This window comes from Tachypleus tridentatus, chromosome 11 (genome assembly GCF_004210375.1).
Source record: "Tachypleus tridentatus isolate NWPU-2018 chromosome 11, ASM421037v1, whole genome shotgun sequence".
Classification (NCBI taxonomy): domain Eukaryota; kingdom Metazoa; phylum Arthropoda; class Merostomata; order Xiphosura; family Limulidae; genus Tachypleus; species Tachypleus tridentatus.
In genome coordinates, this window is record NC_134835.1 from 56,496,483 (window position 1) to 56,516,235 (window position 19,753).

General features: G+C 32.7%; 1 protein-coding gene across 2 annotated transcripts; it reads left to right on the forward strand.

Moving 5' to 3' along the window:
* The first annotated feature begins 12,951 nt into the window (after positions 1 to 12,951).
* Positions 12,952 to 17,804, forward strand: LOC143232202 (uncharacterized). Of its 2 annotated transcripts, none has more exons than XM_076467351.1 (2): positions 12,952 to 13,055; positions 16,074 to 17,799. In XM_076467351.1, exons 1-2 carry the CDS (start codon positions 13,047 to 13,049, stop codon positions 16,551 to 16,553), a joined length of 489 nt encoding a protein of 162 aa, XP_076323466.1. In that variant the 5' UTR covers positions 12,952 to 13,046; the 3' UTR covers positions 16,554 to 17,799. The 2 variants fall into 2 exon arrangements, with proteins under 2 accessions (XP_076323466.1, XP_076323465.1); XM_076467350.1 differs by having other exon boundaries at positions 12,964 to 13,070; positions 16,074 to 17,804.
* Positions 17,805 to 19,753: the final 1,949 nt, after the last annotated feature.

Genomic DNA, 19,753 nt, shown 5'->3' on the forward strand with positions numbered 1-19,753 from the left:
GACTGTTTTCATACACACTAAACATTTATTCACAAAACTAAGTAAGTATCAGGCTTAACAAGCATATTAAAACATCTATTAACAAGACTTCAAAGTGCATTAATATGTTATTTACATAACTATCTCAGTTTATAAAATAGTGGATTAGCTTTCATACAACTTTTGAACATTATATCCATATTACTGCTTGTCCATTTCAGTTTAGTATGTAAAATGTTTGATATAGTTTATAAAGAAAAACGTTGGTGTAATATTCTTGTAGTTCGTTGAGTTCATCATACTTTGCAACAAAAATATTTTACGTTTACTATTCAATAAAATTAAACTGTGCCAGGCATACAGCACGTGGTCTAAAGTTCACACAAGATCAGCTGGGAAATATAACTTACACTCCTCTTATGTTGATAATTAAAATTTTTCAGACTAAATATCATATGCTAGATAATTATGAGTCTATCTCGACATTTTAAGATAATTTACACCCCATGAACAACAGTTTCTAATACGTATGCTTGAACATGTAATAAAGTCCTGATTTATATTTCTTATGTAAGCCCAATACACTTTCATTAATATATTTAAGTAAAATCACGCACTTAACAAGTATACGGAAAAATTTTTAACAAAGCTTCAAGATGTGCTAATATACTGTTTATGAAAACATATTAGTTTATAAAATACTGATCTACAATCCAATATGGTATTTATTTATTCAAATATGTTATTAGTCAAATTGAGTAAATCACAGTACCAAGATATTTTAAGATCTGTTAATAAATATTACAGCATGCTTGTTAAATGTGTAATTTCACTTGCATATATTGTTGATAGCATTTGCACTCTGATGTAACATGAAGTTTATTTAAAAATATAAATGGAGACTTGTATTAGATGTTCAAAACTTGTTAGAAATTGTTATTCACAGATTGTAATTTATCATAAAAGACTAAGCTAGACATTTAATTATCTGAACTTTTATTTTTCATTTACAGAGTATAAGTGAGTTCTTAAATTATCGACGTAAGATGAACATAAGTTATATGTTCTAACTGACCCTGTCTAAACTTTTGATTGATTGCTATATGTCTGACACAGTTTAATCTTACTGAGTAGTGAGTGTAAAATATATTTTGTTGTCAAGAATGATGAACTGAGAGAAATATAGAAACTATAATCTACATTTTTCGTTTATAAACTACATTAAAAATCTTTCATACTAAAGTTTAAAAGATATAGAACTAGAATTCCAAAGTTGTCTATCAGTTTTATAGAAACAAAAACAGTGCTTGCTTTAGCCTTAGGTAAACACAAGCGTTAGGCTTTCTAAACTTGCTTTTAGTCATCAACAACTTAACGACCTCTCCTGCCCTTTGCATTTTTTAACTATCAAAGTTTATCAATACTATTTGAGTTGAAACTGTTACACAGTATCAATGTGAGTCAGAAATCTGTGCAAGATTATTGCAGATGTTTTCATTTACGCACAAAGAAAGTTCGTTTATAAGTTGTACTCTAAAACCACAAAGTTTTATTCATAAAGTTCCAAAACAGCAAAAAATTCCTTCACGAAGACTTAAGCAAAACATATCAAGTTATAAAACTAAACATCTTTTGCAAGATAATAATTGTAAAACTTATTTTATGCAAATTAAATATAGAACCAAAAACTAGATTACAGTGCATTAATTATGTACTAAATTGTAAAAACACAATTTGCTATACTGATTGCATTATTCAGTATTTATAAAATGAAACATTAAGTGTGATAACACTTTTCAGTGATATGTTTAATGTGCAAGTAACACTATCTGTTTATAAAAATGCATGTAATACAGTTAAAATTAAATAATTAAATGAAAACTACAAACATAAGTTGAAACCTATATGCAATCCTATGAAAGTATATTAACACTGTCCACCTATTGAAACACAATCTGCATTTGTTATACAAATCAGTTTATAAATGAAAACTACAATAAAGAGATATATTTTGTCAAAATAATTTTACTATTATGTTAAATAAAAAAATTACCACTAATAGTTCCACGTGTAATTAAATATGGATGCTGATGACATGTTGAGACACCGTATGATGAACGCATCATCCTATTTTATTATTCGTTTACAGGAACACCATTCACTACAACAGCACTAACCATAGCAACATATTTAGTCATCTGCCTATAGCAACATAATCTGCCTTTGTAAAATGTACACAATTAAATATACATAAACAAAAAACATAAAGGTGGTAAGAGGACTATCTGCACTAGTCGTCCCAAATTTAACAGTGTAAAACCAGAGAGAAGACAGCGAGTTATCACCACCCACCACCAATTCTTGGACTACTCTTTTACCAGTGAATAGTGGGATTTACCGTAACATTATAACGCTTCCACGGCTGAAAGGGCGAACATGTTTGGGGTGACGGGAATTCGAACCCGCGCTCCTCAGATTAGAAGTCGAGTGCCTTAACTACCTGGCCATGCCGGCCCAATTTACTTCATAAAACTGCAAGTTGTTTTAGTTTATTTTTTTCTGAACTAGATATAAAACGTAAAGGGATTTTTTAAATTTATATATTACATATCAGTATGGTAATATTGATTATGAATTTGATTTAACATCAAACTGGATAGGCAGATTAAGTATCTCCAACGCAAAATGGGTACTACCACTGCTGGTTCCTCAAATAATGACCTACCTTGTGTGCTGGTGTTAAACATTTGTTTTTGTTGATACATTTTTGCTTTTTCAAGTATATTTTTCATTTATTTATTTACTTTTCTTGTACTTAAAAAGGTCTTGTACCTTACTAAAATAATTATATGTATGTGTATATGTGTGTTTTAAAATGTAAGCTTAAGAAAACCGTTTCTATCCATATACACTGCTGGCCAAAATCTTAAGGCCAATGAACATAAAGAAAAATATGCATTTTGCGCTGTTAGACTCAACCACTTATTTGAGTAGAGCTTCAAAAGATGAAAATAAGAAAAGGGAATATAAAAATAAAAAACTTTTTTAGCATTTAATAGGGAAAATGTGAACACTATAAAATTAGCCTAAATACTAGCTGGTCATAATAAAGAAACTCGATTATAATTACTCTGAATTATAAAAAAGTTTAACAACAAACAATCACTACAGAATAAACTAATCAATTAAAAAAATGATATTCAGTAAAACCATGATTTACTGAGGGCAGAAACAGTTTATAGCTTTGTGTTCATTTGTAAGAATTTCATAACATAATTTATTTTACAAACCTGTTCGTAAATAAGGTTTGAGTAACACATATCCAAAATGTAAGTAAAACCTTTTGACACCATTAGCAATTGTATTACTTTAATATAATGCAGCCAAGACTAAATCTTTTAATATTTCATGGTTATTGCGTATGCACAGAATACCTCGTTAATCAGTGCATACATTTTACAATTTCATATTGAGAGGTTTATTTGATTACAACAATATGCAATCGGTATTTTTTATTTTAGAAAAAAAATGCACTTTGAAGCAGTCACTTGCTGAAAATGTTTATTATTTAAGGTTTTGTTGAACAATGCTACCAGACTGAAAAGTCATTATAACCCCTTCTTCTGAAAATTAATGTGTTATCATAACTATCCAAAATGCAAATGCTTGATGTGTTGTATAGCCTAAATCAGCATCCAAATAGATACATTTTTAAAAAAGACAAAATTGCAGTGAACATCCTGTTATAAGTAGGATGAACTCAATTTTCTGTAGTGGAACCTCTAACAAAAGCACTTTCTTCAAGTTGAACGTACCAGTACTTCGTTTTCTTTCTACTTCGAAAGATTACTATATAATTCGTGGATCTATCGACGTGAAAGTCTTTTCTTTCTAGAACAAAGTAAAACTCAGTTTTCATGGCTAAATAAAATAACATAAAACACGAAATATCTTAGCTGGGCACCGAAGCGAACAGGGAGGAGCAAAACGGAAGTCTGTTATAACAAAAACATCCGTCCTAGTGAACTGTGAGACTACTTCTAAAAACTTTGAAATAGATAAGCAGTTGTAAAATGGCTGATGTAATCAGTTATGATATAAACATTGTAGAAGAATAGCATATATTTCTTTTTCTTTCCATTAAGGTGAAAAAGAGACACCGCTTTTTTGTTTGTTTGTTTTTGGAATTTCGCGCAAAGCTACACGAGGTCTATCTGTGCTAGCCGTCCCTAATTAAGCAGTGTAAGACTAGAGGGAAGGCAGCTAGTCATTACCACCCACCGCCAACTTTTGGGCTACTCTTTTTACCAACGAATAGTAGGATTGATCATCACATTATAAGCCCCCAGGCTGAAAGAGCGAGCATGTTTGGTGCGACCGTGATTCCAACCCGCAACCATCGGATTACAAGCCGAACGCCTTAACACGCTTGGGCATGCCGGACCTGTCTAAATAGGAGAACAATGAATCAAATTCAGTTACTAAGAACTTTTATTAATTGTTTGTTGTTATGCACAAAACTATGTGGTGGTCTATGTCTATCTATTACGAGTCGAATGCCTTAACCCACCTGGCCATGCCTGGCCGGGGGCACCGCGCTTCTGTCAAACTCAGCATTCATTTCTGGTTTGCTTTAAGATGCATTTAAATATTAAATACTAAATATTGTCAATATTACTTCAGTTTGTGTAAAATTAACTTTACAAAGACAATATTTTTAGTTTTTACTCCAAGGTAATCCCGTTACCAGTGTCCTGTAACAGAACATTCACCGAAACATTTCATACACACACTCATATCCCACCAACTAACTATTTCGTATTTATTAAATATATCATGAAATGTTATAAGGTGGTTACTATGTAAAATTTTCTTCATTACCCTTTTAAGCTATCTTCAAACTTTATTTTATCATGTGTTTATCCAGGTATTTTTGAAAGAAGTATAATTACTAGTCAAATGAAATATTAGACCTTCAGATATAAGAATGATCTGGGTATAAATGAGTGTCAAACAAATATCAGCTACTTCTTGGGTGAAAGTGGCGTAACACAGTTTAGTTGTAAATAACATGAATTAAAAGATGAGATGAAGACATAACAAAACGTTAAAGTTTGTTGTCAAAGTTATCTAATATGCTATAAAACACAGCAGATTTATACAGTGTTTACTAACGAGAAACAACCATTGTTATTTATTAATTATACTGATTATCTTAATTCAATCATAGCATTATACTGTACGCATAGAACAAACGAAATATGTTTACAAGCAAACTCTGTCGCACAACATTGTAACAAGTTCTTCGTTGTACTACTTCTTTTAAGAGCAAATTTTATATTTTTACCTCTCATTGTAAAGAGTAAAAATAACAAAAGACATTTCTCGGTAATGCTCATAACAAACATTTCAAAAAATATTGGCCGTTGTTTTACAACAACTCTGAACATTAACTTAGCGATATTAAATATTTGCTGATAAACATGATTTACATAATCGGATATATATTTAATTATGTAAATCATGATAATTTAAGTAATGATTTACATGATCACATGTATTAGATATTTTAAAAATTAAGTTAATTTACTTATTATTTAAACCTTAAGCCTTTCAGAAGGGTTTTAATTTTTTACAGTAAATCTCATTTATATATATAAGGCAGAAAAATCTGTGTATCTGTCTGTTTGTCTCTTCGTTATATAACTACTCCCAGGTTGCTTCATCAATCTTAACCGCGCTTTGTGGGATAATTGTTTGCAAAGGGGTCATGTTAAGGGAAATTTATAAATACATGTATATGCATCCTATTATTGCTGTTATTGAGCATTTACTGTCTTTGACGTAAGTTTACGTTAACTGTCTACATCGAAAAACAAACTTTTAATTTATTTTTATAACACAACATACACATTGTGCGGGGAAAGGGCACATAAAAATCTTATACACTGCTGGCCAAAATCTTAAGATTAATGAACATAAAGAAAAAATATGCATTTTGCGTTGTTAGACTCAACCACTTATTTGAGTAGAGCTTCGAAATATGACAATAAGAAAAGGGAAAATAAAATTAAAACTTTTTTTAGCATTTAATAAGGAAAATGTGAACACTATGAAATTAGCCTAAATACTAGCTGGTCAAAAGTTTAAGACCATACAGAAATGAAGCGTTAATCGGTAAACACGTAATGAAATTTAGTCATTTGTTTGAAGCATTAGCGTTGTCAACATCTCCCACTAACATCTTCTGTGTTACATTAGGTAAAAACATGGAAAAAAACTAAAAAGTTGAGAGAGTTTGAACGTGGCAGAATTGTCGAGCTGCAAAAGCAAAGTCTCTTTCAACGTGCCATCGCTGGTGAGATTGGACGTAGTAAAACTGCTGTTGCAAATTTCTTAAAAGACCCTGAGGGATACGGAACGAGAATTTCAAGTGGTCGGCCCAAGAGAATTTCGCCGGCGTTGAACAGGAGGATTAGATGGGTTGTCCGCCAAGACACCAGCCGATCGTCGAGTCAAGATTAAGGCCCTTACGGACGCAGAATGTAGCTCATGAACAATAAGACGGTATCTACGAGAGAAAAGCTTTAAAAACCTTAAATATCTTCAAAGGCCACGCCTCCTTCCACACCATGAAACACCTCGGTTAAACTTTGCTGAGAAGCACCAAACATGGGATGTAGAAAAGTAGAAGATTTTGTTCTCTGATGAGAAAAAAATTAACCTAGATGGTCCAGATGGCTTCCAACGTTACTGGCACGATAAGGATATCTCACCAGAGACATTTTCTAAACGACAAAGTGGAGGAAGTTCCATCATGATCTGGGGTGCTTTCTTTTTCCATGGAACAATAAAACTTCAGGTTATACTGGGGCGTCAAACAGCAGCTGGCTACATTGGCATGTTGGAGAGAGCATCTTTATTGACTGAACGCTCTCGCTTGTGTGGAAATGACTGGGTCTTTCAGAAGGCAACGCTGCAATCCACAATGCTTGCAGGAAAAGAACTTTTTTCATGGCGAATAACATGATTCTTTTGGACCATCCAGCATGTTCGCCCGAACTAAACTCCATTGAAAATATTTGTGGGTGGATGGCAAAAGAAGTCAATAGAAATGGACGTCAATTTCAAACAGTGCATGATCTTCGTGAAGCCATCTTCACCACTTGGAATAACATTCCAGCCAACCTGCTGCAAACGCTTATATCGACCATGCCAAAGTGAATGTTTGCAGTTATTCGCAATGACAGCTGTGCAACTCATTACAGAGACCTGGGCATTTCCTACCCTGTTTAGGACTTTTTTTTTGGTATGGTCTTAAACTTTTGACCAGCTAATATTCAAGTTACTTTCATAGTGTTCACATTTTTCCTATTAAATGCTAAATGTTCTTTATTTTTATTTTCCCTTTTCTTATTTTCATCTTTTGAAGCTCTACTCAAATAAGTGGTTGAATCTAACAACGCAAAATGCATATTTTTTTCTTTATGTTCATTGGTCTTAAGATTTTGGCCAGCAGTGTATATCTTACAAAGTATGTTATCACTCTCTATGGATGAATACAATTAAAAATAACAACCACTATTGCAATAATACACAGATTCATCTGAAGTTTCTACTTCATCAGCCACCATAAGGCTGATTGATATAAAGAGCCGTTTTTTGAGAAACATCAACTTTCTACTTACTTCGCCCCACAAGATACATATGCGGCCAATGACCGTGTATTAACTAATCACGTGAAACACAATGAAAGAACAGTAAAAGCCGAGTGTTGAAAGTGGGTAAAAGAAAACACCCCTACTGCCACTACTCTGACTACTACCTCTTAATACAAAGTCAACCTGATCATCGCATAGTGTATACCATGTTTAAAGCATATATATGTTCAGTTCTTAAACATTATACAAAATCTTTGTTAAGGTGATAATAAATACTGAAATAATATGTTGGGCTATAAATAAAATGTGTGAAAGCTAGGATTTTTGTTTATCATAGATTCACCACACATTTTTGTTTAACTTAAAAAACTGAAAAAGAACGGGATGCAACAGCTTGTTATCTGTAATTTAATAAAATATACGGTTTTAAACATAATATATATATATATATATATATATACACACTTATATTTTCAAATGATATATTCAAGAACCATCAGGTTCGAATTGTAGTTCTATTTAGTTCTTCCTTTGTTTACAGATGTAAGACTGGTCTTCAGTCAACGACACTTCTTTTCTGTTAGGTTTAAAGGAGTCACTCCAAGCCTTGCATTTTTTTTCATTAACCCATAGTCATGTGGTGTATTAAGCGACCACATAAACCCATTATACACTCTATATTGGCCCGTCATGGGCAGGTGGTTGAAGCACTCGACTTTAATCCGAGGGTCGCGGGTTCGAATCACTGTCACACCAAACATTCCCACTCTTTCAGCCTTGGGGGCGTTATAATGTTACGGTCAATCCCACTATTCGTTGGTAAAATAGTTGGCGGTGGGTGGTGATGACTAGTTGCCTTCCCTCTAGTCTTACACTGATAAATTAAGAACGGCTATCGCAGATAGTCCTTGTGTAGCTATGCGCAAAATTCTATACAAACCACTCCATACCCAAGCGTCTCCGAGTGTTTTATCATTCGCTTATGCATAACCGTTCCTTGCAGTTTCTTCAAAAATTCTATTCTTTCTTTTTTACTCTTTGTCTATTTTTGTCCAGTCTTTTCCATTACCACATCTTATTCTTGTTAAACTTTTTTTGCAGTCATCTTCTGATTTCATATATATCTCTTCATTCATACCCATTCTTTTACATCTTGAGTGGCCCGGCATGGCCAGTTGGTTAAGGAGCTCGACTCGTAATTTGAGGGTCGCGGGGTAGAATCCCCGTTACACCAAGCATGCTCGCTCTTGCAACCGTGAAGGAGTTGTAATGTGACAGTCAATCCTACCATTCATTGGTAAGAAAGTAGTTCAAGAGTTGACGGTGGGTAGTGATAACTATCGTCCTTCCCTCTAGTCTTACACTGCTAAATTAGGAACAGCTAGCTGCAGATATCCCTCGTGTAGCTTTGCGCAAAATTCAAACCAAACATTATGCACATGTTTGTTTCGCTTATGCCTAAACTACTAATGCTATTAGCTCCCATCTCTAATTTTGAACTTTTCACCAGAAGGAAGACAACACTAACCTCTATCTATAATCTTTTCCTTTGCTTAGTGGTAATGAGTGCCCCACTGTAAAACCCCCCCACCCGTGGCTGAGAGATAGCGAGTATAGCACCCTAACACCAGGTCATGTCATTAGCTTATTAATTTTCACTCAGTTTTGTTGGCTTTATTAGTTTTTAATAATCGCCTTCTTAACTTTTTCTGTCTTTCCCATTCCTCCTCTTTCTATTATCTTATAACGTACTTCCATTATTCTCATATCTTCCATACTTATCAGTTTACTTTATTATTTATTACTCTTTTTTTATATTTACTTTTACAGAAAGTTTTAGTCACTTCCTTTCTTGTTTTCAATTTATTCAAAATGCTTATTAAACTTTTAATAAACTTCTTGACTGTTCTAATACCTTTGTCATAGTTTCCTTTTTTTTCCTCTCTTAAATGTAATAGGACGATTTTTTCTGTCTGAAGCTAATGTTTATTTTATACGATTTTCTTTTGTATCCTTTCTGTTTTTATTTTTTTTTGTTTTCAAATTTTCGCCCATAATTAATAATAGAAGGTACTACGCTTTCAAAAAAGTTCGACCATTTATTCATATCGCACATTGCTTCTTTGGGCTGCACTCTGTGTTGCATTTACTGAGCATTGTGATTTCACTTCTATACATTTCATCCTTCATGTGCTTCTTAAATGTTAGACTCAACACAGAGTGTAGCCCAAATACTTGTACTTTTGTTCTCCTCTTCTCCTGCATTTCCAGTGTCGTTTGCCAGTCTTCACTGCTTTTCCATTTTTCTAAAAACTGTTGCCTTTAATTTATATATTTCAAAGGTTTCTTAATACTTTTCCGTTTATGTTTCAAGTATTCTAACTACTCTATGTTTTCCTCCAGATGCTTCACTAGTATTATGATGTCAACCATATATTTTACACAGAATACTTTTCTACCTATTTTTAACCTTCATCTTCTAAATCATCAAGCCATATTGATGGAACGTAAATGCCTGACTTATTTTACCATCGAAAAACCTTCTGATATTTTTGTTTTCATATTTTTTACTCTATCAGTTTTTTTCAAATATTCATTTTTCCCATTTCTCAAATGACTTCTTTCTATCTATTCTATTAAATGCATCCTTTAAATGTATAAAATGTACAGGACATGCCTTATTTTCCAGTTTGATCTTTGAGGGTATTTAAGAAATATATGTATTTTTTTTATTTTTGGTGATAAATTCATTCCAAAATTCTGCTTGAATTTCTTCAATTATTATTATTTCTTTCTGAACATTGAATAAGCCTTCTTATTATAATTCAAATCATTAATTTATATATTAGACTTAGTTATGATATTCTTCTACAGTTCTTTTCCTATACTTCATTTCTTAATTTAAATTGTGTAAATATCTATCTTTCTTTATACACCTTGTTATTACCCATGTTTTCTTCACAGTTTTTAATAATAATAATAATATAAAACTTTGAATATTAATTATCCTGTTAGATATTTACATTCAGTTCTATATCTTGTCTTAAACGTCTTCCTTACTTTAAACTTTTCAGCTGCTTTTCAAATTCCTCTTTTATTCATCAATCAATTTTCCATTCATTTTCCATTCCCATTTAATTTCTTGCAGTTCTACTCTCCCCTCACCACCTTCTAAAGTGTTCAAATCCTCGTTTTACCGAACATGTTCGCCCTTTCCACCGTGGGGGCGTTATGATGTATCAGTCATTACCACTAGTTGTTAGTAAAAATAATAGCTTAAGAATCATCGATGGATGGGAATGACTCACTGCCTTCTATCCTTTCTATCAATTTAAAATTAGAGATGGTTAGCACACATAGCCCTTGCGTAACTTCACATAAAATTCAAAACTAAAAAAAAAAAAGCAGAAACTCTGACCATATGTCACTTATGATCATACTGCCTGAATATTTGCTTCATCCACCCTTTACATTCGTCTTGTGGTTTTAGAGCAACATGCTTATGGATCACTTTCAACTTTATACTTCCTAGTCTTACAAAAAACCTTGTGGTAGAATTACTTTTAACATTATAATATGACGATCAATCCCACAATCTGCTGGTAAAAGAGTAGTCCAAAATTTGGCGATGTGTGGTGTTGGCTAACTGCCTCTCCTCCAGTTTATCACTAAATTGAGGACCTTTAGTGTTATTTGCCTCCTTTAGCTTTGTGAGAAACTCAAAAGAGTAGCCCAAGAGTTGGCGGTGGGTGGTAATGACTAGCTATCTTCTTTCTACTCTTACACTGCTAAATTAGGAACGGCTAGCGCAGTTAGCCCTTGAGTAGTTTTACGCGAAATTCAAAACAAACAAACATACACCAAGAGCTAACTCATTATAAATTTCCCTAAATTTAAGCCGATAGACTACAAGCAAAAAAAAAAAAAAAGTATTAATATCCACCACCAACTGTTGGGCTACTTCATCTAACCGAACAGTAAATTGACCGTCACTCTTATGGTATACCCACGGCCTCAGTTTGCCATGATCAATAAACCCTTGGATTCAGAGTCCAAGTACATTAACCACTGGGTCATCACGTTAAACCTGTTAAAGTTTACTACATTTTCTCTTAAAAAATTATTTTTAAATTTTTTTGTACTCACAATCTTCAAAGTATCTTCTTCAGATATTTCAGTTTTTGTCACCACTACAAACATTGTTTTACTATGTTTTATCACTTTTTAACGGAACCCTATTAATCAGCTCTAACTGCAGCCATTATCGTGCAACAACTTCAGTATGTGATAACACTACATAATCACATATATTCGAGATCATGTAGATGATAACATTCAACAAGTTTCTCATATTAGTCTTAGAAATATTATCAGATATCGGTACATGGTAACACTTAATCCACAGCATTTTAACATTCATATTTTGTAAACTGTATTGTGTGATAGTTTACTATTTTCTTTATTTGTCAAAAGCACAAAGGTACACCATGGACTATCTGTGCTGTGCCCACTATGAATTTAGAAACCCGGTTTTTAGTGAGGTGACCCTTTTGATTTACCATTGAGTCACTGGTAGGTATGCTTTTAAGTACAAAACTATACAATAGGCTATCTGCACTCTGCCCTCCGGAGATATCTAAACCAAGTGTTTAGTGTTATAAACTTTCATACTTGTTGCTGAAATACAGAGTGAAATTATATAGTGGCTTTAGTGTTATCTTCAATGTAACTTTTGTAGGTCTGAGCGTCAACCATCAAATTCACTCTTATTGCATTTGTATTAACGTGAAACAATGGAATTTACCTATTTTTGTAAACTTGCTGAAAGTTACTTCATTTTCTTCTGAGACGTGGAAGGTCTAATAGCAAAATCGAGTTTTTCTTGTTGCTGTTATTGATAGAAGTGTTCAGTATGCACACAGATCACTATCTGTATGTATTTCTATATCAGTTACTAGTTTAATTCCAAAGTTGAACAAAAGGACTACATTATCTTCATGCAATTCTGTTGTCTTTAGATCTATCTCCGAGGAGTACACTCAACTCCTTTGAGAACTTTCCCTGTGATTAATGATTTTGGCCAACATATTACGTTGTAGTTCTAATAAACGGATGTAAGACACAAATGAATGATTATTCTTACAGAATAAAGTAACACATATCCTGTTTTTAAGTGAACTTTGTGTTGGCTTCACTGACCCAGTACAATACCCTTTCGAAAAAGTGACCTTGGCATCTTTCGTCTCAACTTGTATCTTTTCCCTTTTATTACACAGCACGCGCTGAACCACGAAATGTTCTAATATTTAAACCTGAAGCATATACCAAATTGCTATCATATATTGAAGAAAGGCACTAAAAACCGAGGAACTGGGTGATCTTTTTGAAAGAATATTCAGCAAAAAGATGACTAGAGTAAGTTCTAAATACGTAAGTTATTTCTGTAAGTTACCTACAGTTCCACATCTTCGTAATAACTTCTGTTAAGTTAATGTAGTCATCAAACAAACCCTAGTTTGATTTAGTTAACGAATATAATCTAATTAACGTTTCGTGTGTAAATCTTCTTTTAACTGTTCAATAGAAGATAACGGTCATGGTTGTCGTTCATCGTAGAAACTGGTTTACACCAATCTTACTCTTTATTTTTATCTGTTTTTATTTCATTGTATATTTGTCCCGAAATGTTTTTAAATTATGTGTCCAATTAATATAGCAACCCCGAAAAACTAACTCTGAAACGAAAGGTACAAAAAATTAATAGTTTTTTTTTCTAAAATGACATTTGTCATCTTAACGTTGTAAAGAGATTGAGCACGTTATATTAAAGCGATTATGAAGCCTCTTAGTGTCCAGTTATGTTGTACCTGACAACTGTGCATCTTGACAAAAGCCATACAGAGAAGTTTTCATTGTAAAAGGTTTCAATGTAAGGCTACCATGTTAGCACCCCCCTTCCCTGCAGGCTTTCCGTAGTCCACCTAGTTTACTAGGAAAATGAATGAGAAGTGTGACTGAATGCCTTACCCAAGCGATACCGTTCCATGTTGTGCTTATTTCAAAACGTAGGTAGTTCCTGATTATATTCCCTGGAGTATGTGATGGTCGTTTTGCTTCTGGCCTTAATTCTGGTTAATTCTCACCTGTTAAAAGACGCTCACATTTTTTACAGTGACTGGGTGACGACTTGTTGCTTGTCTCTTTTGGGATGACTCTTTAGTCCAAGTTAATCTATAATTCTTTTCTTTCTACTGTTATTAAATGTTAGGGATATCCCCATTTTGGAAGTTCTGAATTCCTAATCTGAGTACATGTTTATGATCTGAGTGTTAGAAAGGACTGTTACATAGCCTTCTTAAAAGCAATGTTAACATATAGCTCTGATATATCCCATCCGACTACAGTTTTTATGCCAACTGTGGTAGTCACGTGACTTGCTTATTGCTTATTCAAACCATTTTAATATAACGTATTCAGTTCTCTGTATTTTATGCTTGTTTGAATAGTCGTAAAGTAATAGTTGATTATTTTTATGCATGGAATTGATAAAAATAATTATTTTTAAAGTGATTAAAACTCAGGTTTAAATTAGATATTGATGCTTTTCTGGATTAAAGTTATTCAGTGTGAACAGAAATATCGTGTTTGGTTTTCTTAAGGGGTGAAGGGGTGTAAAACTCAATATTTGTTCTACTAACATTTGTTTTCTGGTATCAATATTTATTTATTTGTTTGTTTTTTGTCACAAAAGCCAATCCGGGCTATCTGCTATGTCTTCCGTAAAGAAAGAAATTTCGTATTATAGCGTTGTAAATCACCTGTTTTGTCGGAAAACAATATTTGTTAAGACAGTAGTTACAAAATAACTTATAATAATAGTAGATTTACAATAAGTTTATGTGATATATTTATTACAACAAAAGCTATCTTCGTTAAAATCATCTCAAGATAAAAATGTTCTCAACGAATATTCATCTGTTTGCAAAAACATGAGTATGCTTGCGTAGAAAGTTACGTCAGTCAGTATTAATCTAATTTCTTCGGATCGTATCCGTACTTCGTTTAAATGAATTTAGTGGAAATTCGATTACATGTTATTTTTAAATGGTTATAATTAACATAAAGTTGTATCAAAGGATCTTTTTGTACTATTTTCACATACATTGTGGACGACGTAAAACACAAAGTCTATTCATATTTCATGTTACATGAGATTTCTTAACTGAAAAATATTTGCAGAATCCAGTCCACTTTCTTAAGCATAGAAGATGGGTATCATTGAAGTATAACTTTAATCACATAATTGGTTTTTCCTAAGTGAATAGATAAATGTTCCAAAGATGAAAAGGAGTACATTTCACAATGGAGTTATTATATATGTAAAAACGGCTGCTGTGGGTAAAGAAAGCACTATGTGGAGGAGAGAACAACGTTTCGACATTTTTCGTTCCTCTACATAGTGCTTTCTCTACCCATACTAGCCGTTTTTACACATATAATTTTCTCTACAAGTGGGTTTTCTCATCATCTCGGACAATAGACTTAGGTTTCATCTTGCACGCTGTATCTAAGTACAAATCCATACAAGTAGTTTTTGCTTCGAGCTGTTACATTTCTTGGTAAAATTCCACAGAACTACCTGACATTAGATCTTCAATGCTAATTTATTTTGAATTCTGCGCAAAACGACACGAAGGCTATCTGCGCTAACCGTCCTTAATTTAGCAGTGTAAGGCTAGAGGGAAATCAGTTAGTCATCACCATCCACCACCAACTCTTGCGCTGCTCTTTTACCAAAGAATTGTGGATTGGCCATCATTTGTAAGGATCCCAGGCTGAAAGGGCAAGCATGTTTGGTATGACGAGGATTCGAACCCGATATTTTTACACTGCGAGCCGAGCGCCTTAAGCAACGTCAACCTTCTAGTAACATACTTGAACTTATCTTTGTAGATCAAATGGGAAAGTTTATAAATTACTGAACTGAACGAGTATCACCTTCCAATGAAATATTGTTAAGTATTTTATTCAAGGTTTTCAAATACTTCTGTTCAAAAGTTCAACTATTATTGATGTGCCAAGGTAAAATATGTTACTTATATGTGATTCCCAACTGTTAAGAAAACTAGTTTTTATTTTACTACCTGAACTCAACTTCACATCGTTATTTTACTGAAAACATTTCGTTAATGCTTGTTTTTATTTAATTTAAAACAAACAATTATAATTTTACTTAAAGTTTAAAACGTAGATTCAATCTTCATCATTTTTCTTCTTGCAGTAGATGGATATACCTGAAAGGAAAACGATGATGTCAATCAACTTGCTCTTAAATGTTATTTTAAAAATAACTTTTTTATCGTAGGTACAAACAAGACGAAAATCATAAATTGTATTGTCTTTCTTAAAGATGTAAATATGTTAATGTTCCAGATAATCGTCCTTATCCTGCTAGTCGCCTTTGCTGTAATATCCTCCGCTAGTTGGCATTCACACGGCCAATACTGGGATAGATATGGAAGATATGACCGCTATGATGATGGATACGATTATGGACACCCTAGATATTCTCAAGGTCGTTATGGGTATGGTCACGGCTATAGCTGTCGTTACGGTGATTTATGCAATCACCGCAACTGGTCAGGTTATGATGATAATGAATATGATGAATACAATAAACATGGCGGCTATGGTGGGCATAGGAACTACGATGGATATAGCCGCTATGGTAGTTCTAAAGACTATGGCGGTTATGGTGGGTATAGAGACTACGATAGATATGGCCGCTATGGTAATTCTAGAGATTATGGTAGCTATAAGAAGAACGACGGTTATGGCTGGTATAAAAACTCCGATACATATGGCAGTTATGGACATATTGGTCTCGGTGGTCATTTATATGATGGTTATTAACATCGTTATGATTACATCTAAATATTTCCATAATAATTAGCCCCAATCTAATTTTGTTTTTATAAATCAAGCAGTATCATGTCTAGTTTGTCGTTTCTGAACTCATATAATCCATTAATACAAACATATCTCAAGTAAATATAATTCAGTTAAACCGTTTAGCTCAAACTTTCCTTAGCTAAATAACTATAAGAAATCAAATATTAATTATTTTTCTGAGCTAGATCATTATAAATAAGTTCAGTGCTTTTGTAAGTTAAACTCTCAGTGCTATTAATAAGACAATAATTTATGGCATGACATTCCCTATGACATTATGAAGTTCCCTTCATTTTTTTCCACACAATACTTTAAACAGTAAAAGTTTAGAAAAAGACTTCCTATAAAGGGTTGACAAATTTAGCTTGTTTTCATATGACTTAATATATAGGATACTTTTATAAAAGTATAGTTTTCAATGGCGTACAGTAAAGTTCAATAGTTTTGTTTTTATTGTTCACCTCTAAAGTATATGGTGGTGATAAATACCATTTAGAATTTTGTTTTGAAGCACTGACACTGAACACGTTTGTGTTCTTCGTTTCACCCAAATAGAAGTTATGTTCTGATTCTTAAGAAATGCATTATGACTAAAATTATCGCTTAGAAACTAAAATGCTTATCTTTAGAAATAAAATCTGACTAACGATATAAAAAATTAATAATATATATATATTTCACCAAGTGAAAGTACTTAAATAAATGTAGTATTTTAAAAGTTTCCTTTATTCTAGACAAATCTCATTCTAAATATTATACACAGTTGAAAAATATTACTTGTACTCATCACTAATGTTTGTGAAATATTAAGTTGTCGGTTGGGACATTATCTATACAGTTTACTGAAGACTAGGTAAATAGTGTTGGCCCAGAATTTATATTTGTAGTTAACCTAGCTTATTTTATTTACCTACTTTCCAGTTATTAAACAATAAAATAATTATTACCAACAAAAACTATTTATCACCCATGAAACGTATAACAATGAGTGCGTTTTATCTACCTGCAAGTAAACAAGACAACTAGTATATGGTAAATTGAGGTCCTTTTTTAACTATGTTACTTCTAAATTTTTCGTTCTTTTGCTTTAAACCACAAAATTAATTTAGAGCCAATCATTGTAATGATTAACAGCATCATATAAATACGATTTATATAAGTTGAATTTTTCTTTTTGTCATACATTTGAATGTGTTTTATGCATTGTATTCGTTCAATAAAGACTATCTGCATTAATAATAATAATAAGACAAATATGTACTTATTTTTCAACATCGTTTTGTTATTCTTTTGTTTATCTAATTGTCTCTTCAAGTGACATCAACAAATATTTGATTGAATTTCAGTGTTACAGATGTGTAAAAGAAAATAATTAGCACACTACTGGATATCATAAGTAATACATTTTATTACACATGTGTATATACATTTGAAAAAAAATCTTTGTTTATTTGCTCACTTAAAGAAATTAATAACAATAACACATAAAAAGATTAGGTTTAGAACTATCAGGTCATCATTTAAGTAATATCCGATTTTAGGTTCAGAAGAAGACAAAGGATTTCAAAAGCTTTTAATGTTATTTAATCAATAATGTATGTTTCATTATTATTAATTACTTCCTGCCAACTATTCATAAGTTTCTGACTTCCACTTCTAAACAATTCTTGGTGTTTGGAGGAAAAGAATGTAGAGAAGGTAGTTTTGACATCTTCATGTGTTACAAGCTCTTTTCCATCAAGATAGTTCCGCAAACTTCGGAATAGATGATAATCAGATGGAGCAAAGTCTGGAGAATAAGAAAGATGTGGAAATTTTCCCAGTCTAGTTCTTCAATCTTTGCCAATGTGATCCTTGCTGTGTGGGGCCGTGCATTATCCTGGTGTAAGACAGCATCTTACACAAATTGAAAAATTGAGTGGTAGCAACTCAAAGTGGATCACATCAACAATATACCACCAAATACTTAACAATACTTTCTTAGGGTGAAGGTCCATTTTGAGCTGTGCTTTAGCCAGTTTACCTGGACTGAGGTAATGTCTGGGGTGATTAAAATCCTTATAATATATCCATTTTTAGTTCCAGTCACTATTCCAAAAAAAGGTGAGTTACATTAACGAGAGTGCAGCCAGCAGCAAGTCATCATTAAACTTAAAACAGGACGACCTGAATGTGGCGCATCACTTAAGCTATAGTCACTTGATCTGAACTTCTGGAACCACCTTCGACATTCTTTCATTGAGAGACTCTGCACCATAAACACTTTGAATGTTTTGTGTAGTTTCTGCTACACTGTTACCTTTTTTAACTCGTAAAGTATTACATGTCTAATGTGCTCCTCGGACACATCCATCTTCACAATGGTTTATTTGATTAATGATCTGAAAAAAAGTGACATTGGGTTAGTTTCTTTTATTTGTCTGGACATTTTTATACACGTCCTACTACATATTTTAGCCATTAAAGCCTTCAACAAAGACAGAAATGATGATGCACTTTCTGTATTAAATTTTCGGACATTACTTATGGGATTACCTTATACTTTTAGTTCTTAAGTGCAGCATATTTTTTCTTCACATTTCTTTCTCTCTCCGTTCATTCTTCGCTCTCTTTTCTTTCTTTTTTTAACAATCTCAAGTTTTAAAATCAAGTAAATTTACTTTTATATAATTTAGGACAGATGAAACACCTGTTGTTTAAAACATACTTAAAATATAAAGCGTTTATTAACTGCCACACAACCCAAAAACTAAATTTAAAACTTTTATAAGTTTGATTTAAATATACATACTGAAAGCATTAAGTGAACTATGATATCTGATATAACGAAATAACATTTTAAAAGCAGAAACTGCCATTATATCGAATTTCAGATCACTAGAATTATGGTATATACTTTAATGGTTGTTATAAAAGCGGTTAGTTCTAATAACCTTGTTCAAGAAAAGCCGAGATTAGGCGCATTTATCAGGCCTTCAAAAATTACTTAACAAGTATTAGACTCTGAACTAGCACTTGGTTTCTCTGATAGAATTTTTAGGCAGAGTATTCATGATGAAACTTTGTAGAATGGACGGCAACTGCCTGTTGTGGAGACACAAGTGTAAAGGACGATGTTTCGAAAGTCTTCCGTCTTTCTTCTTCAGGTTAGTGTGTGTAAA